Source organism: Balearica regulorum, chromosome Z, assembly GCF_011004875.1.
Source record: "Balearica regulorum gibbericeps isolate bBalReg1 chromosome Z, bBalReg1.pri, whole genome shotgun sequence".
In the NCBI taxonomy this organism is placed as follows: Eukaryota; Metazoa; Chordata; class Aves; order Gruiformes; family Gruidae; genus Balearica; species Balearica regulorum.
The window spans coordinates 45,007,909-45,034,638 of NC_046220.1; the positions used below are offsets into that span (position 1 = coordinate 45,007,909).

A 26,730-nucleotide genomic window follows, 5' to 3' on the forward strand; every position below is an offset into this window, starting at 1 on the left:
TTGTACTCAAATTATTTTATTAGCTCAAACACTTTACACTCTATAACGAGAACTGTGACATGCAATAAAATCCATATACCAGGAATCCTTTGTGTGTAATACAAACTGAAGGGTACCATTCTACTAGCACGTCACATTTCCAAAAATAAAAATCTAGTGACAAGCAATGCAAACACAAAACAGGAATACTAAACAGCATGCAATCTTTAAAAGTTTACAATGTCTACATCACTTTACAAAAAATTCACAAACTACACCAAGGCATCCAAAATTTATTTTTAATCTTGCAAGTTTAAAGAACAGTCCAAACATTGTAGGACCATTTCAAATGCTGGTAACACTTTGGATACTTTCTTGTATTTCAGAGCCAGATCCTACAGTATCAGTTCCAGAGCAGTTTACTGTCTGCAGTCTACTGTGGTCTCCTCTTGCTCCATCATTTGGAATTGCCGTTTCATTTGCTCTAGGGATATACTTCTTTGAGGAGTAACTTTTGCTTTTTTCACCAGAAGCACCACTGGATATTCTGCTACCGTTACTTTTAATATGTACACTGGAATCAGAAAATGAATGCAGACTGGTAACCAATTGCCTTTCTGAGTGATGTCCTTTTGCTTGTTCATTTTGTTTGACTCTCCTCTCAGAGAATGTTGGAGTACTATTTCGAGGCTTATCCTCTTTATTTTGGCTAATTGTTTGAGCTTCATTTTCCCTCTGTAAGCCTGGCTGGTACTGTTGCCCTGCAGTCTGAAGTTCTTGTATTTCTCTAAGAGCAGAGAAGGCATTATTTGCAACCATCTGGGATTGAAACGTGCCAGGAAGAGAAACTTGGATGTCCCCAGCTCTGTTCTGAAATAAGAGATTCCAATGAAGATACTGATGCAACGAGAGAAAAAAAATCCAGTATTGCAACTGCCATACACTGAAATCTGCATAGCAAAATAAAGTCTTCACATAATATAGAAAAGATTCAGAAATAGCAATCACACAACCTTTATTACCTTTCAAAGCAAGCAAGATTCCGAAGATTGCTAGTGATAATGACAGAGTAGGCATATTACAGTTTCACATCTAGCTTGAACTTTATACTACGGTATATGTAGTCATATACATATATAAATGTGTCAATTATACTGAAGCAGCCAAAGCCTAATCATGTCTATCATTCTGAAATACCTGCAATTCAGTACGTTTGCTCACAGTTCACAGTAGTGTGGTCCCAAGAGTCTATCCCACAATACCTGGCTGCTACAAGAATCTAAACTAACCAAAGCCAGGAGATAAGTATGGGACTTAGCTGAAGCTTTTTGTAATCATCTTTTTTTGTATATGTATATTTTTAAAAATGTGTATATGTATGTTTGCTATGTATATTTAAAAAAAACACTTAAGTTCAGGCTTCTAAATGCAGCTGAATTAAAAAAAATAATGATTCAAACAAACTGCATGAACAAGTTAATGTCACAGTGCAGAAGAGTCCATCAGCTGAAAACACTGTGGCAAGCCAAACTATAACAAATGTCAAAGAACCTACAATGAGAATTAACTCTATTACTCCAAATAATGTTAGCAGATTCAAACTGCAAAACCAGAAATTGCATTCCACACCATTAAAAACACCCAACACTTTTTAGCATCATGTTTTAGAAGCTCATGGTGTTGAGGGATATTAGTTGTTTAATGGAAATAAGTGAGGTTTAATTAGAATAAGTTACTTGAGATTTTAATAGAGTGTGATTTGTGCTGTTTGCTTAGCTTTACTTAGCATGAGTGGCTAGATTTGCTGAAGGCTTTAGGCCGTGATAGAGCTATTTTTCTCAGTAATTTTCCCAGTAGTTTTCCTAACAGCCAGTACAATGCTGCGTTTAGTCTTTTAGTAGGGGAAAGTATTTTAATATCACACTAATGTTTTAGTAGTGTTTTTCCCAAGTCTGGGACTCCAGTTCTCCATGTTCCACCAGCAAGGGCAGGTGCACAAGGACTGTAAACCAGAAGACAGGGAAGCTCCAACCTTTGGCAGAAACTGCAAGTCAACAGGGTAAAAGCCAGCCTGCCTGGCCACAGGAGAAGAATCCAATTAGATGTTAGAAGACCCCAGACCAAAAATCACCATCACACTAAAGGGCGCGTGGACAGCTTGGGGCGGGTGTGTGGGTTCCAAGGGTATAATTGCCCTGGGATTTCTTTGTTCTGGGTCCCTCTCTTTGGAAGCACCCAGCCTGGGCTGATCCTACTGCTGCGCCTTTCAATTGAATTAGTTATTTTATAAAATCCGACACCTGAGACTCTGCTGCAGGAAACCTGGGGTCGACCCTGAAGAAGCAGCAGCGCACCCAAGAGTGTGTGTGTGTGCGCGCGTGACACCACGGATGGTGTGTGAATGGACGGGTACCAGCTACTCCTGTAACAATGGTGTTCTTGAGGAATTTGGAACACCTAATAGGGAAGACATTGGGCATAAGAAACATCCTGGAATGCAGAATGATTCTTAGCATGACAGTTTTATCCAACTTGGACAGGCTGCCAGTATCTTAATTTTAATTGCCTTAAAATCTTAAGCCTGACTTTTATTTTTTTAAGGGAACTTTAGTCCATCCCTTGAAAAATACAGAAGGTTTTCCATTTATTGACTTCAGAGTAGAAACAAACCAGTTAAGTTATTACTATTACAAATTTGTAGTTGTCTGAAATTCATGGCACTGCCCATGTAGAAATCTGACAGGACTGGACACATGCATTGCAATAACTTAAGAAAATTCCTGCTTTTCAACAGGCATATTGTGCTACTCTCTATTATCAGTCTAGGTTTTTTTAAGACCACTATACATCATTAAATGTTTCTAAAAAACCTAGTCATGGTATTTTCCATTTTTAATGGATGCATACCACTATTGGAACTTCATATTTCAGAATAAGAAACAACATAATTACCACCAACACTTTCTTTAGAACATTACAAAATACTATGGTATCTGTTCCAAATGGTAATCACTTCAAAAGTTTACATTAATCATTGAATTACTATGATCTGTATAAATACAGCTACAGCAAAAGATTGCAATAACAACTTCACGGATCATTTGGTAATCATTATTTTCAGTTAGAGGGGGACAACAGCTGAAAAGTACATTAAATAGCATCAAGTACATTGCCACTAGCATTCCCTGTATAGACTTACTTTGCTATTCTGGGTATGTTCTTGCCTTTCTTCTTCAAAAGACTTCTCCTTTAGTATTTTAGCAGGCTTACTGAGAGTAGAATTCATTTGTGGATGCCCCAAAAGACCAAAATCTGACTGGTCTATCCCAGCTAATACAGCAAGTTGTCCAAGTCTGTAAAATAAAATTTAATAGAAAACGACACAAAAAAATTCTTACCCTGTGAAAGACGTAAACATTCAAAAACAGAACAGGAAACAGAATCTGTTTGAAGCTTTGAAGATAGTTTTTCCATTATTTTCTGAGAAGCCCAAAATAGCTTAATAAAGATGAAAACAAGTAGCTAAAGCTATTTTCCTATCTTTGCAGAAATTAGCCTGCAGGTTCAAAACTGTCAATCTTCACTCAGTGTTATGAGGCTAAGAATGAAGTTTTCCCAGTTAGCATTGATCTCAGAGCAGGATGCTAGCAAGCAGATTCCCTGTCAGGCAGAACAAAGATTAGAATTATCGTTCAAGCAGAAGATTGGTGCACATCTCCGAAACTAGCATAATCTCTAACAGCCAAATCCAATTACATGCTTCACAAATACAGTCATGTTGTTTCACCTGCCAGCTTACAACTTGGCCAAACCTACCACCACTTGGGTATTTTAAGCCTCAGTAAGAAGTGAGAAGTTGCATCCATCAACTGATAGCACAGCATTAAACAGAAGCTTATTGAGCAGAGCAGTCGTTGTGATTGGGATTCTGTAACTTTCAGAGCAGCCTCCTATTGTCATGGATATAGGACCCATCTGAAAAAGTGAGAGCACATTTCTTCCTTCCTCCAAAGTCTGAAACTCGTTCTTAAAGAAATGGCAACTCTACCAACTGATTGGCACAAAAGTAGAACACAGCCTCAGGGTGAACTTTAAGTTACACTATTACAATTTGGAGGTGGATGGAAGCAGGAGGCAGGGAGGAGAAATAAAATCTTCTGTGGTCTTCCCTGAACACACAGAGTAGACTACAGTATATCTTCATATCAGTCAGTCATTCTCCTGGATAAGATTGCCATCCCTGGCTACATAAGCTTTGCAAAACAGGTTTGAGAACTGACACCTAAATTCTCTGACAAATGGGAAGGATGAGACATCCTCTGAGAACTGCAAGTACGGTGGTAGAACCTTAAGACAAACATTATTCAATACTCTCTGAAATATTTCAAGTAATAATAAAATAACCCAGAATTTTAGTACAGAGGCCTGATTAATCCATCTAGATTTCTGTACTTCAATTAGTAAATGGAGTCCCAAGGCAACAGGACACTTTCTGAAGCCAGTTCAACTACATTTTGAGCGTTTCATGTTAGGGGAATGCTAAGAGCCACAGGTGATCCAATAAAGACTTGAAAACATGCTGTAATAGAAGCTTTCTTCTCTTTTGGAATGAGTGTCCTGAAAGCCTTTCCCAAGGATAGATACATGAATTCAGCTGGACAGTGCCAGGATCATGTTTTTCCCACTAAGAAAAGACTAAACCATAGGTACATACAGTTAATTTTTCCTCCTTTGCTCCCTGTGAGTACAGTCCTAGAGATCTGGGGCGGAAAGGGCAGCATACTTCATTTGAAAGGTAATTTTGGAAAGATCTCAGCAGAAACAATAAGGCTTAAGTAACATGACAACCTACCCAGCATCTTTAAGGAGGTCTAAAAAAGCATGAAACTTTTGGAATGAGTTCTCAATGCTGCCTAGAATGCCTTCATCTTCCAAAATCATGTTGGTCACTGACTGTGCATGAAGAAACTCAGATAGGGAGATATTCAGATTCGTTAATCTTGCATTTTCAATTTCCAGCTGTGGGGAAAAAAAAAGAAGTAAAAAAAGTAAAATAATTTCTATCATCGTCAGTTAAAAAAACCCCAACAACGAATGACCCAAAAAATCAAAACCCAACCCCAGCTTTGCAAGCAGTATCACAAAGAGAAATACCGAAAGTAACTGACATAATTGATAAAGAGCTTCTGGTACCAGAAATATTCAGGGCACTGTAACGTTGAGCTCTGTGCAGGTTCATTTATCCACAGCTGCAATTCTTGCTACCATAGTGAAATTGCTGCAGACACACAAAACTGCTGGCTCAACACTGTTTTTTGTACCTACAGAATGTTGCCGAGCAAGTGCAAGCCAAAAAAATAGCTTTCATATCATGTTATTTTGCATGTATTATATGACACATTAACACCAAAGAATTTATTTAACTAATAAAAAACCTTAATGAAGGCCAATGCTCTACTTATATTCACCCCTCTGTATCAGAGGGAACGCATAGTACTGTATCTCTCCCCTGCAAAAATTGCATCCCAAAACTGAAAGTTTAAAAAGATCCAATTTTTCTTCACATTGAACACTAATCAAACCAATGAGAAACTGAAAGCTAAAAGATAACTGTACGATATAGAGGGTTTTGTGTTTGAAGGAAACATTAACTCAGACACTTAAAGATTACAGCTATGCAATCACTGCTACCACAGGCTTTCCTTCTTTCTTCTTTTATGATAGAACGACAAAAAATTATAAGTCTGTGTAGTGCACTGTCACTGTTAAATTAGCATCAAAGTGAGCAATTTTAGAGATCACTGCTACTTACCTTATCCCTTCTCCTGAGATAAGGTGCTACGTCCAAGCAGTCTAGCATTACAAAGATTTGTTGCAGTGGGTATTTAGGCTAAAAAGCATGTAAGTATTCCAATGAAAGAACTCCAGCAGAGCCTACTGATGCACTTCACATTACAGAAGGATGGGGATGGCTGCACCAGAGGACTACAACGAACCTTGTAGAGTGCAGAGTCCTTTGTGAATATCTGCTCCCTGTACTGTGTGGCACCACTTGCTGCTCTAGTTTCGAAGGGTATCACCACTTTCATTCCACTCCAGATCACATCTAAGATCTAAATCCATTCATTTACACTATCTTATACTCAACTCTATTACAAGAAATTCTGCTTATTGATGCAAAAGAATTTTTTAGGTCAGCAACAATGGACAGAGGGGAAATAAAGCTCACAATTTAACTGTGACAAGTTGTTAGTTTGGTTCTGTCATAAAGTAAAACTGCGCATTGCAACAACTGATGGCTACGGCCAACATGCTATGCAGAAAACCATCTGACATTTTTATTGCCTGCAGAAACAAAACTTAAAAATCAAAGACAGAACAAGCCAAATTAAACAACCTTTGCAACAAACAGCTTTCCAGCGCAAGTCATGATAAAGAAGGTGGGAGACCTCAAAGAGCTATCCATCTGCTGCAAATTGCAAACAGATTTAATCACTTTCTCAAGAAAAACAAACATCAGGATGCCCCAGATCATAAGTAATACACCAAATGAATGAAACACATTGAAAGAGTAGCTTGACCCAGAGTTCAAGGCTCTGGAATAGGATCAGGAGAACAAACACACATTACTAAACGCAGATTTCATCATTGCCCTTAGGCTAGTAAATGATCTGTGTGACTTTGAACTGAAACTCTGGAAGGTACCACATTAGATGTCATTGCCAATTACTCCTAATTAAGGAGGTGGATAGTGTGATTGGTTTATCCTTTAAAAGTAAAGATGATTAACAATTAAGTATCATTACCTCTGTTATTCGTTCTTCAGCCTTTATTCTGGCTCTTTGCTCTTCCTTTAATTTTTCCACGCATTCTTCCAGCTCCAACTATCGTAACACAGATAAATTATCATGAAATTTATCTCAAAATGTCAGGTCGACACGCACTATTATACAAAACCTCAACATGTCTAATTAACAACTAGCATGCAGCATTCCAAGAAATAACATATCTTCTGCAAAAATGCATGACAGAGGTTTACCAGTACATAACTCTAGGATGCAAAAAAATTAACACAGGAAAGTGGAAGTGTGATTCACTTAACAGATTTCCAATATAGCAATAGGTAACACAAGATTATAGCACAAGTCTCTTAGGCCTATGACATCACCATGAAGAATCTATGTTCTTCTCTACTTCCTCTTCTTCTCCTTTGCCTTTTCAAACTTCATTTTTTAAATAAATACATCTACCTTAAGCTCAAATTGGTCTCTCAAAAAAATCCTTAGTAGCCATACCTAGATTTTCAGAATGTATTCTTCATCCAGGATTTTATTCCTTATTACAGCAGTAGGAATACAAAATTCTGAACTGTAAGAACTGTACTCTTTCCAATTGGTTTCACCTAGTTCTTCAGCAGAAAAAGTAAGTTTTTCACAATCCCAAGCTGTTTGAATGAGTTAAGCAGCTTAGTATTGAAATAACAACAACAAAACCAAACCCAAACATCTAACAAATATATTCTATTCTTATTCATGAGATGCCTACACTTGTATTTTAACTTTTTGTTCTAAGTAGTGAATCTCTCAGTTTCAGTGAACAGTAGCCAGGCTTTGATAAGCAATCACCATGTTTTCTCATATCATAGCAGAGCATTATCATCTTTATTTACAGCATCTGAAGTGGAAGAATAAATAGGAATTTTTGTTCTTGCATGCCTTAACACAGTCTTCTGGTTCCAAAGGTGAAAACTGTTATTATCACGCTGCTCTGTTTTTCAGAGGGTAAGCAATATGAATTAAGAGTATACAATTCTCCTTCATTTCTCTATACACTTTGGATACAGGCACCTATATGTAACATATAGGACACTGCCTTTTTTTTCTCTTTTTTTTTTTTTTTTTTTTTTACACACACATTATCAATCAGTTCTACAGAGGAGCAAAGATCCAAATAGTACCGAAATCCTTTGTTTACTATCAAAAGCTTATACAAGAGCATACTACTGCACTTCATACAAACAATTAACTGAGAAGACTGGTGTGCAACAGAATGCATAGTAAAAATAATCCTACAATCACAAAGAGGTCCTCATAGGTCCTGTAGGATGTGCGTGACTTTTGGATCTGATTCAAAAATGCAGATTCTAAAATATTCTAGATATAGCCCTCCCAGTGACAACCACTTAGAGTGAAAATAATGGGTATGTCACTACTGTTCAGTGAACCCCACTCCTAAGATCCCTAGACTAGCATCAACCAAGCTAACCCTGGAACTAGAAAGCTAGTCATATCTTTATCATCTGAACACAAGAAAGACTCTTAGAGGTCAGAAGGTATAGGAAAACCACATTTCAAAGATAGTATTTGGGAAGAGATTTAACAGTATCTGTCAGTAATATAATGTACCAGTAACTGTCACGATGTAGCAAAAAGACCTCCAAACATGGAGTGAGGGGGAAATCTCTGAGAACCCTCAACAAATAGTACAATCTTACTGCAATCTAACTCAGGACAAGGAGCCAAAAATCCTTTTATAAATACCAGAGCACAGCACAGAAAGTAGTGACCATAATATTCTATATTCACAACTTGACATGTAAGCTGGAATCCTGTAACCTAGCTTTGAAGATCAGTTGCAAGTACCACAGACTTGAAGAATTCTTAAAGTTCCATTTATAGTGTTTGTGCACATATTTATATATGTATTGTAAAGTTTCTAGGATGTAGGGGGTTTTGGCAAGCAACTCTACTGTAGAAACCTTAGTTCTATAGTATTTTTGTTGTGGACAGATTTTAGATCATTTTAAATGTGACAGCACTGACCTTTTTCTTCAAATTGCTGGTTTGTATTTTCAAAGGGCAAAGGCTTAGAAAATAGTTAAATTATCAAGATTTTTTAAGGAGAAATTTGGAGATCTTATAGTTTTGTTTAAACTTGATTTATCACACTGTAGATGTACACAATATTTGATGGTTACGGGCTGACTTCACAAAAAATCTGACAAACACCACAGCTATATCTCCTCATAAGCAGCATCAAAAGCTTACACTTAAAGGAAGATGCCTTGCACCTGTGCAAACATATTTGTCACCACCAAATCATAAGTATATGCATGCTTTACTCTTATTTTTGAGAAATTCAACAGCTTACACAATCCTCTAGTCTTTGTGCAAAAAGAATTTATTAAAATGTAACAGAGAGAGCTAAATCTATATCCAGGCTACAAGACCAGTGCCATCAGATATGCAGCCATGGCCTAAAAAAGCATTTTGGTTTTCAAATTCAGAAAATTAGGAAAATCTGGACCTTTACAAGCACAGGAAATTTAGAACCAATTTTTGGGTAGGTTCCTAAAATTTGAGGGTTTATCACCCGGGAAACTCAAATTAATCACAAATTATCCCTTCCTTACAGTTGCTGTATACATAATACCACAGGTAACACTGACAACATAGGTTGATATGACAATGCTTCTCCAAAGCACAAAACAGTGCCTCTGCAGTGTGTCCTGAAAGTAATATTCCTCCCTCTCCAAACACCAAGAATAAATACATCAAGTGTGTTCTGAAAGCACTGTACTGGCTACACAGAAGTTTTTGGTGCAATATGCACATGACATGGAATTCCATGATTCCAGACACAATGCCTTTGATGAGAGTGTTGAAGCCACTGCACAGCACAATGTCAACATGTTGCACACAAACAGCAGTATGAAATCACCTACAAAGAAGAAAGTCGCTATACAACTTTAAGTCCCAGCAAGACGTGAAAACCTTGAAAACCTTCCTCAACAAAAGTTCTAGAGAGAAAAAGGGTAGGCCTAAAGAAAAAGTATCCATCAGCTGGGAAAAAAAAAAAAAAAGGCAGGTAGTTGTTCATGCAGTATTTGTACAGTCTTTTTGCCTTCCAGAGTAACTCTAAGCCACCCTAACTCTCCCATTACATAGAGATCTGCAACAAGTTAAGTTTTAACTTTATGTAAGCAAAGACAGCTATATGGTCTTAATACTTATGCACATGAACAGTTTATTCACCCAGTGTGGTACTCTATGATTACCACCACCAAAACCAGACTGACTATAGGTCTTATTTTCAGCAGTATTAATTTGAAGGCAGTGCAGATTCTCCAAACAAAATTCAAATCCTAACCCTTCAGAAACAACCCGGTTATTCTGTCTGAAGGCATTACTTTATAATAGCGCTAGATTACCTCAGCAGTGTTACTGAGCCTCTGAAACACACTCTTTGTTTTCCCTTCCTTTTGTAAGAACATTCCCTGTCAAGACATTTGCAGCAACAGTCAGTCTCACTACTGCTAGTTTTTTTAGAGCTACCAAAGTAGTAGAGAGAATAATAAAAAGCAAATGAAAAAAGTTCATTACCAAGCTCAATTATAAAATGGAGCATTAACACACTTTCAGGTATTGTTAAAATTATTTGTACACAACAATCATTACAATATTTTAGGTCTTAGAAATAACATTAAATTACAATCATAAAGGAAATCCTTGGAAGGATGTACTACAGGCAGTAACACTGATCAAAAGATTTGTGAACCATGATCCAGTCTGGAACAGAGAAATTACGCATATTGCAGCTGTGTGAAGCTCTTCCTTACTGTGGCCCTGATTTGACAATATGCTTATAGCATACACATCTTCATTAGAACTATTCAGCGAGTGGAAATCCTGTACATACTTGGCACACATCTTTTGAAATGGAAGCCTGTGTGACATAATCCAGGATAATTAAGTTATTCAGCAGTCCTGCTCTGTGACTGGTTATTAGCTTAACCATATTTTTCTGAATAAATCGTGGTTTAATTGATATAATTTGCCTTACTGGAGTTTGAGGCACAGAACGTGCTTCCTACCTGTAATTGTTGATATTTTGTTACATTAATCTTATGTAATGATTTTGCCAAATCGGGATGATGGATAACATCTTCTAGATCTTCTGTGTCTTCAGTTTCAGATGTAGAAGCACTTTCTACTGTCACTTTCACAGGAACACCTGTCTAATTACATCAGAAAAGAAAAATACACCCACTCACAGCATTACAGTGTGCAATAAAAATCAAACAGTACCAAAAGCTTTAGATGCAATCTTTTCCCAGAATCTCTTACAATGCATATACATTGTCTAGCTATGCAATTTTGAAATAAATTTGCATAAAACCATATTTTAAAAAAAAATCGTATGCATGCATATATTGGATATATGCAAGGATTTAGTAGCAGGGGCCTGCAGGGGCCACCCCGTGCCGGACACAGCCAGGTTCCAGCCAGCTCCAACTGGCCCACTGTAGGGCACGGCTGCGCCCCACAGCCGAGATGGCGGCGCCTCATGGAAAGCCTATTTAGGAAAGCGTAAAAAATGCCAGACGGGCAGAAGAGGAGGAATGAGTGAGAAAGAAGAGAGGGAACACCAGGCTCGGAGGAGGAGGGGCTCCATGGTGGAGCCAATACCCACACTCCAGCCCAAGGCAGAGGGATGGGCCAAAGGAGCTACAGCCTGTGGACAGCCTGTGCCAGGAGCAGGTTCTCCCCACAGGACTGGGAAGCCGACACCAGAGCAGGGCTAAGTGTGCTGGCTTCAGCAACCACCAGACCCTTCTGTGAGCTAATTTAATTCATTAGTACACACTAACACACTTCTCCAGCTTTTCTCTGGTGGGTGGGGTGGGAAATGGGAATGAGATGCAAAGAAGGAAGGGGATTTTTTCCCCCCCGTATGTCTACTGCAGCAGTTCACTGATGGGTTCAAACACAAGTATGTCATCCAAAAGCAAAAGGAGGAAAGAGAGGAAGGGGGAGCAGAACCTTTCAGAGAAAAATACTGTTAATTCTCTTTATTGCTTCTGGAGGGATTGTGCCCATACTCAAACCCAGCTTACTCATAAGGCTAAGAACCCAAAAGGTAGTGATAGAGGAATGGGAATAAACTAAGTATCAAAGAAGTTTCAACCAAATGCTGACATCAACTATTATTTTGCACTTCTGTGAGAGAGACACTTTAACAGAATGTTCCAGTCTTAACTTCTAGACAGTAAGATTCTGTTGAGAACACTTTCATAATTTTTCAGGCATTAATCTACTAAATAAACTATCATATAGGAAAAAGAGTACCTGAATCTTCACTGGTAATTCTTCAGTACTATCCACTTGCTCCCCTCTAAAGTTAGAAAAAAACAGTTTTGAGAAAAGTAAGTTTATAATGTCACCATCGCTACTTCCATTTCCAAACACAGCATTCTAGGACAGGTGAAGCAATGAGTAAAAACAGCATCAGACACTGCACTGTATCCCTTTAACACTCATTACATTCTCATTTTGTTCTATTAGTACTCCTACTTAATCATGAATTAGAGCAACATTACTGGATGCTGATGTTAAATTCTTTAATAGGCATCTTGCTTAGTAATTCTTACGAACTAAGGTCAACAGCAGAATTTGGTGTTCAGCATTTTGAAAAACAAGTTTCATAAAAATAGTTATGATAGAGCATTAAGTAATTTGATGTTTAAATATGTATATAGCCTCCATTTTGAGACCCCAAGGGCTAGGGAATACATTTCAAAAAAAAAACCCAAAAACCAAAACCACCACGCCAACAAAAACCCCCACAAAAACTTTTTCAAAAGGAAGCATATAATATTACGGCTTCCACATGTAACAATTCTTTATTTTTTATATTACTTCACAAGGCTTAGATGATCACAATAATTATGTTGGCATGTACAAGGGAGATGGAGCAGAAAGAAGAGGTGGAAAAAAAATACCTGGGTATCTCCAACTGGATGCCAAATCAACTATACTACAAGTTTAGAAAACTAAATTGCATCTTCAGCTATGATAAGTCTGATAAATCATTAGTAACAAGAGAACAAACAAGCAAGGTGGGTTTGGTTGTGGAGTTTTGGGGTTTTTTGCTACACCTGGATATTCCTGTGCCCATCAAATTATATCTTTTTGTGTATTTTAAAAACCTACTAGATTAGAATTTATGTAACATCCTCAAAATTCATATAAATAGAAAAAAATATGGATGCAATATGAAATTCTGTGTGTAACTTTCAAATACATATTTTTAAAAACTAACACTGCTCTCTACTACATTTACCATGCAGGTTTTATGCTTTAGTATTTTCCCTTGTACTATGAAAACTTCACCTGCATCTCTTTGCACGTTCTGCAGTTCGCCAAGGAAGGAAGCCTTTTGCGCCTGGTGGTAGTGGTTTTGGTGAGTAACTATCTTTCACAGATGTATTTTTTTTCCCAGGACTTACGGACTTTTTAGATGTTAAACCTGTATGGAACAGCAAGAAGAGAGAATTCATTATAGCCAGCTATTCACATATAAATTCACAGCTTACTGTTCATAAGTAAGATCTCCTATATAATAAAAGGGACTGTAGGAAATCTACCTTTCAGTCTAATTTTGCTAAAGTGCGCAAAAACTTCTGGTTTGCTTCTCAAAAAGAGGTGTGGACAGCTTATCTGCTTGCAATTATAAGCTGGTATACTTAACTGTAACATTAGGTTGATCTAAGTAAGGCACACTGTTATTCAAAAAAGGAGGCAAAGTTTTGTAGCTAGAGAGGTTTATTCACATTACTAATTTCAGATACCTAACTCTATTGTCTCGTGTGGGAGCTAAGGACGGTCCACGTAGGCAATAAAGCTATTTAGGTGCTTCAAAATGCCCTCTAGTGGCTTTAGCGTGAAGAACTGGCGAAATGCTTGAAGCTAAAGCAGGTACTCATGTGGATCGCTTCTACAGAACACCAGCAATATCGTCACTTAAGAGGAATAATAATGAAAAGTCATGTTCACTAGTCTAGTTTTTTGTTGTTGCTTAAATCATACACTATCACTTAAAGTAGATTCAGAATAAATACCCAGTGTGGAAGATCACTCTACTCCAGGTTCTGTGTAAGTCAGAAACTAACAAACCCAGAAAACTGTTCACTTAGTATTTCACAAACTACTGAGAACTCAGGTTATTATTTCTCTGAGATCAATAAAACAACTAATTTTGTAATGGTATAGAAATGCCTAACTGTACTAATGGGATTCCAAATTTTAGTTTGTTCTCAACAAGAAAACAGGATAAAGAGTAGTTTTCACCTCCTGATTCCCTCCCTCTCTTTAAAACCCAAAACAATCCCCACAAAACCAAAAAAACCCACAACTATAGTCAGGCATTTTCTTCTTCCATCACCCTGATCACCACAGTTTATTTGTACAAAGACTTGAATTTGATTTATGCTTACCTCTCTGCTTCCAGATAACTACAGCAAAGACGAAAGACAGCCAAATGTATTACAGTGAAATTTTTAGTAACTTATTGAAAAATATTTAATGTATCACAGCTATCAGTACTTAATTATAAATATTCAAGATACCTGTATTATTTTAAGCATACTATTTATAATAGGTTTACATGAAGTTAAAAAAAAATAATCTTAGAACATTTTGTACATCAGTAAAAAAAGCGTGCTTGTTTATTCTGGCAGAGAACAGTCTGCTACAGAAAGGTTACATCAGGAGAACTAGGCAACTTACTACTGCTGAGCTTCCTAAAAGTGAAAGCTTGTGAAGAGGATGCACTCAGAATAAATACATGCAATGTTTCTACATATTTAAGTCAGTACATCCTACCATTTTTCCAGCCACATATCTAGCAGCACTAAAAACAAGACCAAGTTTCCTACAGAAACTACTGTTGGTAGAAGGCACATTATTGAATTAAGAATAAATGGAATTTTTTTTGAAGACAGGTATTCTACAAAACAGTGACATTTAGAAACATTGTATATTTTATAATTAAAGCTCTTAAACATTAAATGATTACTTTGTAGACAAAATTTACTATAGTCAGAGAAAATAAAGACAGTATTACCAATACGAATAGTAGCTTTTCCTTTTCGACCACTTCCTAGGACAATAGTTCTTTTCTTTGGTCTAGTTTTCAAAGTATCCTTGGAAGATGGAGATGTCAGCCACTTATACTGGAAATGTGGGGTTTTTTTTAAAGACAGACAAATTGTGTTAGTAACTGATATTTACAGAGGTGCTCTTTAAAGATTATAGCAGTTTTTGCCAGCTGTATGGAGTACACTGCTAGCTACAGAAAACTTAATAATAAACTGTAAAATTAAGGAAATCAAAAATCCCACAAAGCTCCAATTCAAACACAGATTCAATGTGAGTCTGAGTGCTACATTATCAGAACGTGTTCCCTGAACACCACTATAATATCCTACCCAATATTTTCCTTTCTCCTGTGCAAAACACTTCTCCTTTTATAGTAAAAAAAAATGGCATCAACCCTATAAAAAGGAAATTCTGGCTTTTGCTTTTCATTCTCAGAAAGCTGGCTTGCTAGGAATGACTGGCTTAGGCCAAAGTTCTCCAGAGTAATAAAAGCTTCCCTGCCATGATTTTGTATTACCAATAGTTAGTATTTTAAAAAATACGAAGTTTAATTTTCACTGCCTGTAATGAAAATTCATGCTTACACAGTAAAAGCCTCCAAACTAAAACTAAGAGTGATAATCAAAGGCAATTGCTGTACTTCAAACTTCGTTTCCTTACAGTAACAGCTCTATTCTTAAAGGTTCCCCTTTCTCCAATAAAAGTTTTATTATTCCAGGTAGATATTTTTATCTGTAACTTACTTATCAGTGTGCATCAAGCTATAGGTAGTACAACTAACGGATGGCTGAAGCAGCCATTGAAGAAAATGCAGCTGATACTAACACAAACCTTATCTCAGACAGCCCTAAACCCCACACCAGAGTACTAGGAACAGTATGCCAAAGTTATTCCCACCTAATGCACAGGGAAGATTAAAATGCCATTACTGTGCTTTAACTAAGCAAGTGTAATCCAAGTTTATCATTGGCAAGAAAACCCTTTCTTTCTTCCTTCTTTTTTTTTCCCCTAAGACTTTGCACTCAAATAATCCTTGTTTAAGTTTTGCTGGGTCTACAGCTGGATCTAGCTCCTGAGACAAGGGAATTGTTCATTTTAAACTAAAAAAGATAGACAAAAAGAGTAAAATTAAATTATAAATTTCTAAGAGCAAGAGTATCTATATTTGGTTTTCTACACACATAAAAGAGCAGCTATACTAAGTTATACCTAAAGTTCATCTAGCCCAGTAGCCTGTCTCTTGTCTAGGTGCCTGCTGCTGTTGTACATCTAAGTATAAAGGCAGAAAATATATTAAGATGGTGTTGAAAAATGACTAAGTTCTTGAGCTGAGACTATGAAAGCAACTTGGTTCATAGACATCTTCAGTGGATTTTTCATTTAAGTTATTCAATCCCTCTCAGAATCTACACAAACTTTCACCACCTATTACACCCAATCGTATCTATGATTACAATCCACTATACTAGCTACACAGAGCTGGTAGGATAATACAACTTTCTTCTGGTTTAGCTGCCCATCAGATTTAAAGGCATCAGTTAGCACTAGGTGGCTCTTGCAAACCTGAAAACCCAACCTAAAAGGCAAGCACCTACATGCTACTGAAAAGCAAAGAGAAACAACCATTTTTTACACTGAACAGGATGGAAGGGCTGCTGTGACTGGTATGCAGTAAGCAAGCAGTGACAGAACATTACAGACTGTTTGTGGCAACCAGGACATGATCTTTTGAAGTTATGATGACTTATTATGAGGCCTTTCAGAAGCCCACTACACTTCTCTTTGTAAAGCAACACAGCAGCACCTTAATATATTTTCTGCATAAGCAAAACCATGGTGTTGACACAACAGGTGCCATGATGAGAGCACACAGAATGCAGCTCTGCCACTTCTTGGACATAATCAAATTTGCCCCTTTTAGTGAGCTTTACTCATGAGAATTATGACAGTTAGGCTTTGACAGGATAAAAAGCTGAAACAAGAGTTAGATGTAACTGGAGGCAGTACTAGGGATGATCATCCATGCAACTCTACTTATCTGTGGGTGACATACGGTATGAGTTAGGCCACTTACTGCAAGAGTAAGCGACAGATTGGTTTCACATAGAAAATTACATCTTACACCTTGTGTTCAAGAAGTCTCTACACATAGGCTAAACTTAGTGCAACTGATTCTTTATTTTCTATCAATATGAAATCCAGATCTCTAGCAACTACAATACATTAAAGTAAATAATTTCAAAGATAGATACCCATATTTTCTCCATTACAAAAAAATGGACCAGCACATCCATTTAAAACCTTACAGGTTTGGAGGCAGTACACAGATGACAAAAAGAGTCAACAGTATTCTGTTTCTTGTAGCTTAAGCTTGTCAAACAAACATCGCTTCTTTAAATTTGTAAACTAAGTCTATGATGGCTCCTCCATAAACAAATTATTGGAAAATCAGAAGAGTAACTGAAATTTTTGTATCATGCTAAAACTTGTTAAAAATAGAAAGAATCAGAGTGTTAGTCATTAGAATTTAGAATATGTTATTAGGACTCTCACAAATGCACTTTTAAATTGTTTTTACTTGTACGGGGGGTTTTTTAAAATCATATGGCTGAATTTTGACTATTGACAGAATGAAGAAACAGTCCTTGCAGTTGTCTCTGCAACAGAGCTTAATAATCATTTGTCTTTATTAATACCTCTGATGATTTACTAACTTATTCCCTGAGTTTTGACTCCTTAAAAAAAAAAAACCCACACAAAAAAGCACAGCACCAACACGCACACCCAACGCAACAAAACCAAACCCCACACTGCTGACTTTCAATACTGAGCACACCATGACACTACCTCAAAGAAATGCAATGTTTTTCTCTTCCTAATATCGAGGCTTCTGTAACTGAGCTCAAAACCAACTCTAAATCCTAGATTAGGGTAGTAAATGTCACAGTTTCAAAAGAATATCAACCTCAACATGAAATGTTGCATTCATCTTGCTAAACAGGTGGATTATCTCTTTTTGAGTGCCTGCACTGTTCCCATGATAAACAGCAAACGTTACTTTCAACAGCCCACTCACAGAGCTTACAAAATAAAGGATGTAGGCTAGTTTTATTTGTGGAAGAAGTAAAGTTATTTAGCAAGCTGATGGTCAGCCCGTTTTCATTCATATTGTTAACGAGGTATGAAGAACTACTAGCATCACCAGTAAGACTTAAGATACTGCAATACCTGGATGAATATAAAAAAAATGTCTTGAATTGAGTGATCTCTTAGTATATGGGAGATTCCCCAGAGAGTTGCTTCTTTTCATGGTTCAACTTTCCAGGCAGATGCTATTTTAATGTGATCCTCGCAACATTTTGCAAGTGTTGATTGCATCTGCCAAGGAGAAAGAGTACTCCTTCACAAGTAACCTCAATTTCTCCAAAAAAGTCTTGAAGAGATTGAAGTGGGGAACTGTATTAATCCTCAAGGAATTCTACACACAAACTTCTTGGTTTATTAGATACTCCCTACAGATCCACAGCTCTGACTTTTAAGCCTTTTCAAAACCCTAAGAGCAGTAAGTTCCAGAACAAGAACTGGGGTTGTTGCAGCTCTGTGAAAACAAGAACAACAGTACACACATTTGTTTGCTGTCTCCTTTGGGAACTGAATCTGATTTATGTGTTATAAACAAAAGACTTAGTATTTAAACAGTGTATCTAATCATAAATGGTCCAGATATTCAGTTTATGCACATTACTGTAAACTCTCTAGGGATTATTAGATAAAGATGGCAAGAGGTACTGTACTTTAACTAAACTCTGGTTTCTTAGACGGTTAGTATCGAGTAGTCTTGAGTAACTTAAAAAAAACTTAGCTATGCAAATTACTGACAAAAATAAATTTCAAAATAAAGTTTTAAATTTTAAACTAATCAAAAAGTAAAGGAAATCACAAGAGTTATTATTACCATGTTAACAAGAAAGACGCAGGTAGTAGAAAGCCTTCCACTAATCCAGCAGCAATATTTACTTAACATTCTACAGTAATGCCCAAGTATACACACACATTTCCATTTTTCTTTTCATTAAATGGATAACCTGGTTTTATTACATCTTAAATTACAAAAGAAAACATACAGAAGGCCCAATACAATATCACGCTGCTGCTAGCATCTTCAGTTTTTCCCTTTGTAGTGGTTTTTTGGGATTTTTTTTAAACTGCTTCAGAGTCAGACTTCTGTTTATAACTAGAATAGCTGTTTTAGATTCATTCTGAATGAAGTTATCCTTTAAAAAAAAACCGCAATAGCAGCTACAAAGAAAACCCCAAATTCACTCCAAAATGCTCAACACATACCTCCGAATTAGCACTATTTCCATTCATAAGAACTCTTTCCATAATGTTTTTCATCATAATGTGATCTAGAATGAATTAAGATATCTTATTAAGAATTTTCTGTATGAGACAAGTATTTATGCAAACAAACAGATCATTGAATAAGCAGTACACATTACCTGCCTTGCTCCCTTCCCCCATTTTAAAAATGTTTAGCAAAATACTGTTGCAGGTTTTCCTTAAAAGAAGCTTATTTTTCCCCCTAGAGCTACTAAAAAAAACCACCAACAAACCCAAAGAAACCCACAAAGAGGGCAAAGGTAGATACAGATACATACCAATTAATGGATTTTTTCTTATGTCAAGTACCACTAGTGTTGTATTAGTTTGAAGAGCATCTAATAGTGACCTTGCTCCTTCATTGGATATTCCACATTGCTGCAAATCAAGTGCTAAAATGTTTGAGGAGGTAAAAAAAAAAGTATTCAGTGGTGTAACCTGTAGTCACTAACACAATTAATCCACCTCTGCTGAAAACCTCCATTTCATAAAACATGAAGCATAAGAAAAGAGGACATGATGATAACAGCCATGTGTAAAAACAAGAATATTTCTTTCAGAGAAGAAAAAATGTAAATCAGTATTATAGATCAACATTTACAAACAACTGCTAAACAACTGCAAATGAAGGAATATAAAGATCACAGTTAAGTCACTGTTCTTGACAAATCCTAGTAGATATAAGGTTCCCAGACACTTCAACTGTCCAAGGTAATATCATATGTACAAACACAAAACTTTTTAGACATAAGTCTAAATCAATGGTTCCATGATTTCATTGCTTGCACACATCAGTAAGCTACATGTTCGCCATGAAATAATACTATCATGGCTTTGGCATGCACAGAATCACAGAATGGTTGAGGTTGGATGGGACCTCTGGAGGTCATCTTGCCGAACCTCCCTGCTCAAGCAGGCTCACTTAAAGCCACTTGCCCTGTACCACATCCAGGTAGACCTGCAAGGATGAAGACTCTACAACCACTGCAGGCAACCTGGGCCGGTGTTTGGTCACCTTCACAGTAAGAAAGTGTTTCCTGATATTCAGAGTTGCTATAGTCCCTTCACCATCTTAGTGGCCCTTCACTGGACTCTCTCCAGTAGCTCCAGCTCCCTCCCGTACAGGGGAGCCCAGGTCCAGCCTCACTAGTGCTGAGTAGAGGGGAAGAATCACCTCCCTCAACCTGCTGGCAAGTCTGTACCCCATGCACCCCTGGATACCATTGGCCACAAAAGCTCATGGTCAGCTTGTTGTCCACCAGCACCTCCAGGACCCTTTCTGCTAAGCTGCTTTCCAGCCACAGAGCTCCCAGCATGTTCTGGTACATGGAATTATTCCTGCCCAGGTGTAGGACTTTGCACTGCCTTTTGTTAAAGTTCATGAGGTTCCCATTAGCCTGTTTTTCCAGCCTGTTGAGGTCTCTCCGGATGGCAGCACATCCCCACCATCCTAAGAATCCAAGAAAGGCTGACTGGCCTGTGGTTCCCTGAGTCCTTCTACCCAGCCTTCTAGAAGATAGTAGTGACATTTGCTATCCTCTAGTCTTCAGGCACCCCTCCCAGTCACCATGATCCTTCAAAGATTATTGAGAGTGGCATCAAAATTACATCAGCCAGCTCCCTGAGCACTTGTGGATGCATCCCATCAGGGCCTACGGACTTATGTATGTCCAGTTTGCTTAAGTAATCTCTAATCTGATCCTTTTCCATCAGTATGCATGTTATCTGTATGCCTGGCTCAAACTATGAAACAATTTCTACAGGTAAGTATTTGATTCCATGTACAGAATCTTATAACTTACACCACCACCATTGGTTTTGTACAGATATGCTGTAGAACAAATTACTTCTCCAAAAACTAGAGGACAAGACTATATGACACAATAGTATTTTGACACTGACAATTCAAGAGAGGAAGAGAAATTTCTTTTGGAAAAAAAGAAAAGATTACTCTTTCCTAGCTAAATAGTGAGTTACTCTTCTGGCTACATTTGCTATAACTGACAGTTTTAAGTTTTTTGCCTGCCACTACTATATCTTAAGAGTCAATACTCCACAGTACCTTTTAGCCAAAGGTCCTCTCCTAGACAGTCTGCAAAGGCACTTGCACCTCTGTCTCCAACAAGCATGTTGCAGTTGAAAGTAATCCGCCTCAAGCCACTCATATAGTCAAGGTCAGGTCTCCTGTAACGTAGGCTTTCAGCCCAAGCTTCACCATGTCTTTTCATTGCCTGGTGCTTTACAAAGAAAGAAGCTGTTACCAAGTGCAAAGGCAAAGCCATTATTGATGACTAGAAGATCACAAGTTATCTTTCTTTGTAACTGATGCTTAATGGCTTGAGCGCTGACGTAAGAAACACAGTTACACCATTTCTGAGCTCAAGTAATACAAGTAATTTTTAAACATTACAGTTAAGTCATGTTTCTTCTGATCATTGAATTTGCAATGCAAATTGTTAAATATGGCTACAAAACATCTTATTACCTTCTTTTGGCAGACACTTTCAATGCATTTCAGATAGGAAATTACATGCTTTCATGCAAGCCAATGTTAACTTTAACTAGGATATTGTACTACTCACAAGCTTACTAATCAGTTAATTGGTAGCTTCTAAACTGTAAACTCAATTATTTTTACCCAATGCCTAAGAATACTTAAGACATTTTTCAAAATTTGCAACAATGAAAGAAGCACTCTGCAAAACAGGTGTCAGACATTTACAGCCCTAATCTCATTTAAAGAAAACACATCACTTTTATTTGTTTAACTGATGTTTACTAAGAAATACCATATTTAAATCCCACACCAGTAAGCTAAGCTACTTTTGGCACACAAAGTCACAAATTTCAGAAGACTGTTCACATACTTGACTTCAGAATTCACATATGCTGCTCACAAAGTGCTTTGATGGATTTAGGGCTTAAAAGTAACAGAAAAAAAATCAAATATATTAAAGTTCTTGTGACATTTGGTTTCAAGAAAGGTGATTAAATTACCTTTAACACATTTGCTATATGTTCTGCCCCTCGCCATGTAAGGCTACATCCTGTGAAGTTTACGTATCTGATAGTAGCTGAATTCTTTACACTCTGACAGATTGCTGAAGAAAACAAAAGCATGCATGTTATCTACACACACCACAGCCAGGTTATCAGAAATCACTTTTTCACTGCCATATTAAGAAGGTGAATCAGCTTGAATAGGCAAAAGCCTTAACAAAGAACTCGTGTTGAAATACAAAGTTATTTTAAACACATTTAAAGTGTTCTAAGATTATATTTCTAGCGCAAGTGCTTAGCAGAGACTATCTGAACAAGTTAGAACGTATTGTATTTCGGTTTACTTACGCAAACATGAACAAATCAAGAGTTAACCTCAAATATTACGACTGTTGTTTTAAATAAAAGTATAAACCTCATTATATAGTATATTTACTATCATCAAGTGAAAAAACTCAAGTCTTTATATGTTGTTAAGTCATGTAAAATAAAGTGAAGATTGTTATTTTAATCACTATAGACAAATTTAAAACTAGAATGGAAATACTAAATACTTACCTATTTAAAGGACTAAAACAGAGCTAAGTATACTTACATGTTTTTGATTCTGAACTTACTTTCTAATCCACCATCTCCAATTGGACAGTGGGCTAAAGAGACACTCTCCAGAGATGAAGCTGTGGCCAAGCCCTTCGGAATAAAAACAATGTTTGTTAACTGGCTTGAAACGCAAAAGTATAAACAGAGAAAAGACCAAGTCACCCAAACTGCTCAGAACTCTCCCTACAAGAAACTCTAGGGGGTTTGGAAGAAGGTCAAAACAAGTGAACCTTAAAGCTCAGTTTAAGACAGTTCACTTCTTTAGCCCAGGAGGAGCCATAGCCCATGGGCAAAAAGCAGTACCCTCCTTTCCTAGAAGTCATTCTCAAATGAACTGGAGAGGGTCCCAGTAACACATCTTGAAGATCTGTCTTCATCTTCTTGGTGTCCCCCAACTTCCTTCTGCCATGCACACACACAGTAGTTGCAGTTACAAGTACAAGCTATATGCCCCAAACACATGGCAGAGATGTTGCTAAGAACTTTCTAGTAAGCCTTGGTGAATCCGTTATGCGATTTTGACAGGTTCAGCAAGAATAGGTTATACTAAATGTCTCAGCAGAATCATTCATACAATAGGTAATGCAAAGATATCTTAGAAGAGGAATCCTTGTCTGTGACAAATATTTATAAAATTTAGTTGCTACTTCTCTATGTTCTAAGCATATTTTCCATTTATTTACATATATATACACACTGATACATTCTTACCTTTGTTAAAAGTATTAGATCTTTCTCCCTCAGAAGCAAACCCTGCAGTTCTAAATTTCTTAGTACATCTGATATACTGAGACAGCCTTTAACCGCTTTGCACAGTTGGCCAGTCAAGTCTTTTGATCGAATTGCTGGAATTCTCCGTCTAAAATAAGTTTTATATCTTTCAACACCTAATAAACAACAAAAATTAAACATCAGCAGAATTCGGTCCCTATTGACTTAAAAGCAATCATAATCACACCTTGCTTTTTTGCTGCTTTTCTTAAACGGAAATAATTCCTCAGGTATTACATTTCCTCCCCCCATGCATTCAAACACAAAGGTTTTATGCAACAAATTCTAACATGCATACATCAACATATTTATCTTTTATAGCCATCACTACAAACCTGATTCTCCAAGACCCTGCTGATGAAAACTTTTTATTCCAATAGAAGTCAGAGTCTTATTATGCCTGATAGCATTCAGAAGTGGTGCCCAATCAGCAGCTTTGATGCGATCTACAATTAGATCAAGAGCACCCTGAGTCAGGTTAGCCTTCACAGCTTTCAGCGGGACAGAGCCTTGGAGAGCACAAAGATGTTCATAATGTGAGTAGAAATCCAGCATGCACTGTCTTCTTATTTTGACTGACTCAATCATTTCTTTTACGTGATAAATGTCTCTCTAAAATAAGGGAGGGAAAAAGAAAAGCTATAAAAAGGCATAATTGATTTCACAACACAGTCTCAATTTAACATGCATACCCAAAACACGAATACGTTCATGCATATTGTATAGCATTTACATATTTTTGGTGTGGCAGCAAAAACACTGATGTCTTGTGATGCTCACTATCTGCGTAAGTACAGCTGAATGAATAAGGGGGTGAAAAAAAACCCAACAAACCTGCATTTTTATTCTCCCAATCAAATAGGTATGCCCAAACCACAAAAGGCCTAATGTTCAAGCACTAACTCCTGTGAAGTTCTTGTTTTCCTCTTAAAATTTAATTTTGTAGCACCAGCATGCACAGACTCCTGAAACCCTTGGACACTCCCTGACCCAACATCAAGGGATTCAAATGACTATTCCATAGAGAACTAGTTGTGGCCTTCTCTGCTACTTGATTAAGTCTAAATTCTCATAATAAAGAATAAAGTGTGTGTATACCTAAATACTTTTGCTATTGCATACTTTATATACTTATCCTGGTAAATTCAGGAAAGCACTTTTCAGGCATCAGTTTTTGTTACATGTTTTAAAACAGTACTAACTCCCAAGTAGAATCTCTATATACTGCTATGGCACAGCTATTAAGAGTAATTCATTCCACAGTCTCAACAGGAATATTTGTCAGTATATTTAGAGAACCCACTTACTTATCCATTTATTTATTTATCACTTAAGATAGCATTAAGTATCCCACACAGGATATCAAACATTGTTCACATTGCAAACACTTTTTCATACTGTTAAAGACTAGAAAACTTCAGCCAATCTTCTGAAACATTCTGTATGTCAACATGGGACAGGAATTACTGGATAGGTACAAGCATGTGATGACAGCCATTTGTAAGAACATAATTTAGAAAAAAAAAAAATCACACATTTAGTATTTGGATGACTGAAACTGTAATAATGATAATAGGGATAGAAACTCTAATAATAGTTCCTCTATGTTCTTTTATTTTAGCTCTGATTTACTAGCATTAGATAATGACCACACTGTGGCCACAGGAACAGAAGTGACTAAATTATAATCCAACACTTTAGCTTCAGGAAGTGACCATCAATTGTAGAGCATCACTGATTTCAGATGATGCATCAATACACAACATATTAGTCTTTTATCTCCAGAGCTTAAGCAATATTCTTTCTCCGTGTCTTTCACTGACCTGAACACTACACCTGTAACTGAAGAAAAGGAGCTCCTGCCCCTTAGCACTGAAGTTTAACTCGTGTGCAGGTAGAAAGGAAAAAGGCCAAACTAATCAGACCCACAATACCTTCCAATAGAGAAAGAACTATGTAAACTAGAACTCTTCTGCTTGGAAGTTAGTGCATCTGACAGCCCTACAGCATCTTGACTGGCTGTGAAATCGTACAGAGGGGACAATCATTTACCATCTCTTTCAATACAAAAGCAAGAAGGCATCAGATTATACTAGCTGGTGACAAAGAAAAAAAAAATAAACAAAGCACACAGTAAAAGAAATCCAGTTCCATGCTAAGAGTTTTTAGGAAGCTCTAAGTTTACAGGGATTCAAAAAAACAGCTGGGCAAATTTATAGGCGGGCAAAAAACTTCCAGACAAGACCACTGACCACAGAAACAATGACCATGCCCTACATCCGGAACGGAAAGACACACACTCAGGAAGCTTAATTACAGGCTTGCTCTCCGCTCATACGCTTTATTAAGCATGACCTGGTGGTCTGCTGGGGCTAAACACATTTTATTTTACTTACTGCTGGACCACGGTATTTAAGCATATAATACAGCACCCACCTAACGTATGCAAATAAACAACTCCGGTTATAATTGGGGTAAAATGGAGTTTTTATGTTTCACCCATTCAATACTGGCATCAACCCAGGGAACTACTTCAGCGCTCCGCTTCCCCAACAAACCACACCATTAAACCAGCCTGAGCTGGGGACTGCGCTGTTCGCCAGCAGCCACAGGGATATGAGAGAAGCGCCCGGGGGGCGGAAGAGCAGCAACAGCCGCTCCCTCCCGGCCCGTACGCACCCATCTCCCCCGCCCGGCCGGTTCTACCTTCCCGGAAGGGGCCTCAGCTAGCCCCCGTCGACTCCTAGCTGGGCCACCAGCCCCCTGCCCACTCCTCCACGGCCGCGCAGGAGTTACCCGCTTTCCTCCCCCTATGCCCCGGCCCCAGCCCCAAGCCGAAGCCCAGGAGCCGCCGCTGTAGTGCTCCGCCGGCTCCGGCGGTAACGCCGCACCTCCTCCCGAGCCCGCCGGCCGCCCTCCGAGAGCCGCCCGCCTCCGCACGGCGCTGAGCCGCTCACGCGCGCAGCGGTTTCCCTGGGATCCCAACCGCCGCTAGCCCGCCGGCCGCCACGTGTCGCCCCAGGCTGCCTCCCCGATTGGCTGCCACCCTACAGCCTCC

The 26,730-nt window shown here is 37.8% G+C and overlaps 1 protein-coding gene across 1 annotated transcript; it reads right to left on the reverse strand.

Moving 5' to 3' along the window:
* On the reverse strand, positions 1–26,730 carry CEP78 (centrosomal protein 78). Its single transcript, XM_075740894.1, has 16 exons — positions 26,564–26,730; positions 24,008–24,284; positions 23,613–23,788; positions 22,919–22,991; positions 22,299–22,402; positions 21,364–21,538; positions 19,580–19,693; positions 19,263–19,327; positions 14,884–14,992; positions 13,152–13,287; positions 12,108–12,153; positions 10,853–10,996; positions 6,786–6,863; positions 4,832–4,998; positions 3,179–3,332; positions 1–849 (listed from the first exon to the last, which is right to left on the reverse strand). The coding sequence occupies exons 2-16, from the start codon at positions 24,258–24,260 to the stop codon at positions 325–327; spliced, it is 2,319 nt and encodes a 772-aa protein (XP_075597009.1). The 5' UTR covers positions 24,261–24,284; positions 26,564–26,730; the 3' UTR covers positions 1–324.

What these genes read in the sequence shown, in the direction of transcription:
- CEP78 (XM_075740894.1), bottom strand. Translation starts at nt 24,260, where the DNA reads ATGATTGAGTCAGTCAAAATAAGAAGACAGTGCATGCTGGATTTCTAC. An exon ending in ATCTAATACTTTTAACAAAG is followed by an intron (nt 22,992 to 23,612) that starts GTAAGAATGTAT and finishes TTTATTCCGAAG; the next exon opens with GGCTTGGCCACAGCTTCATC. An exon ending in AATTACCAGTGAAGATTCAG is followed by an intron (nt 10,997 to 12,107) that starts GTACTCTTTTTC and finishes TGATGTAATTAG; the next exon opens with ACAGGTGTTCCTGTGAAAGT.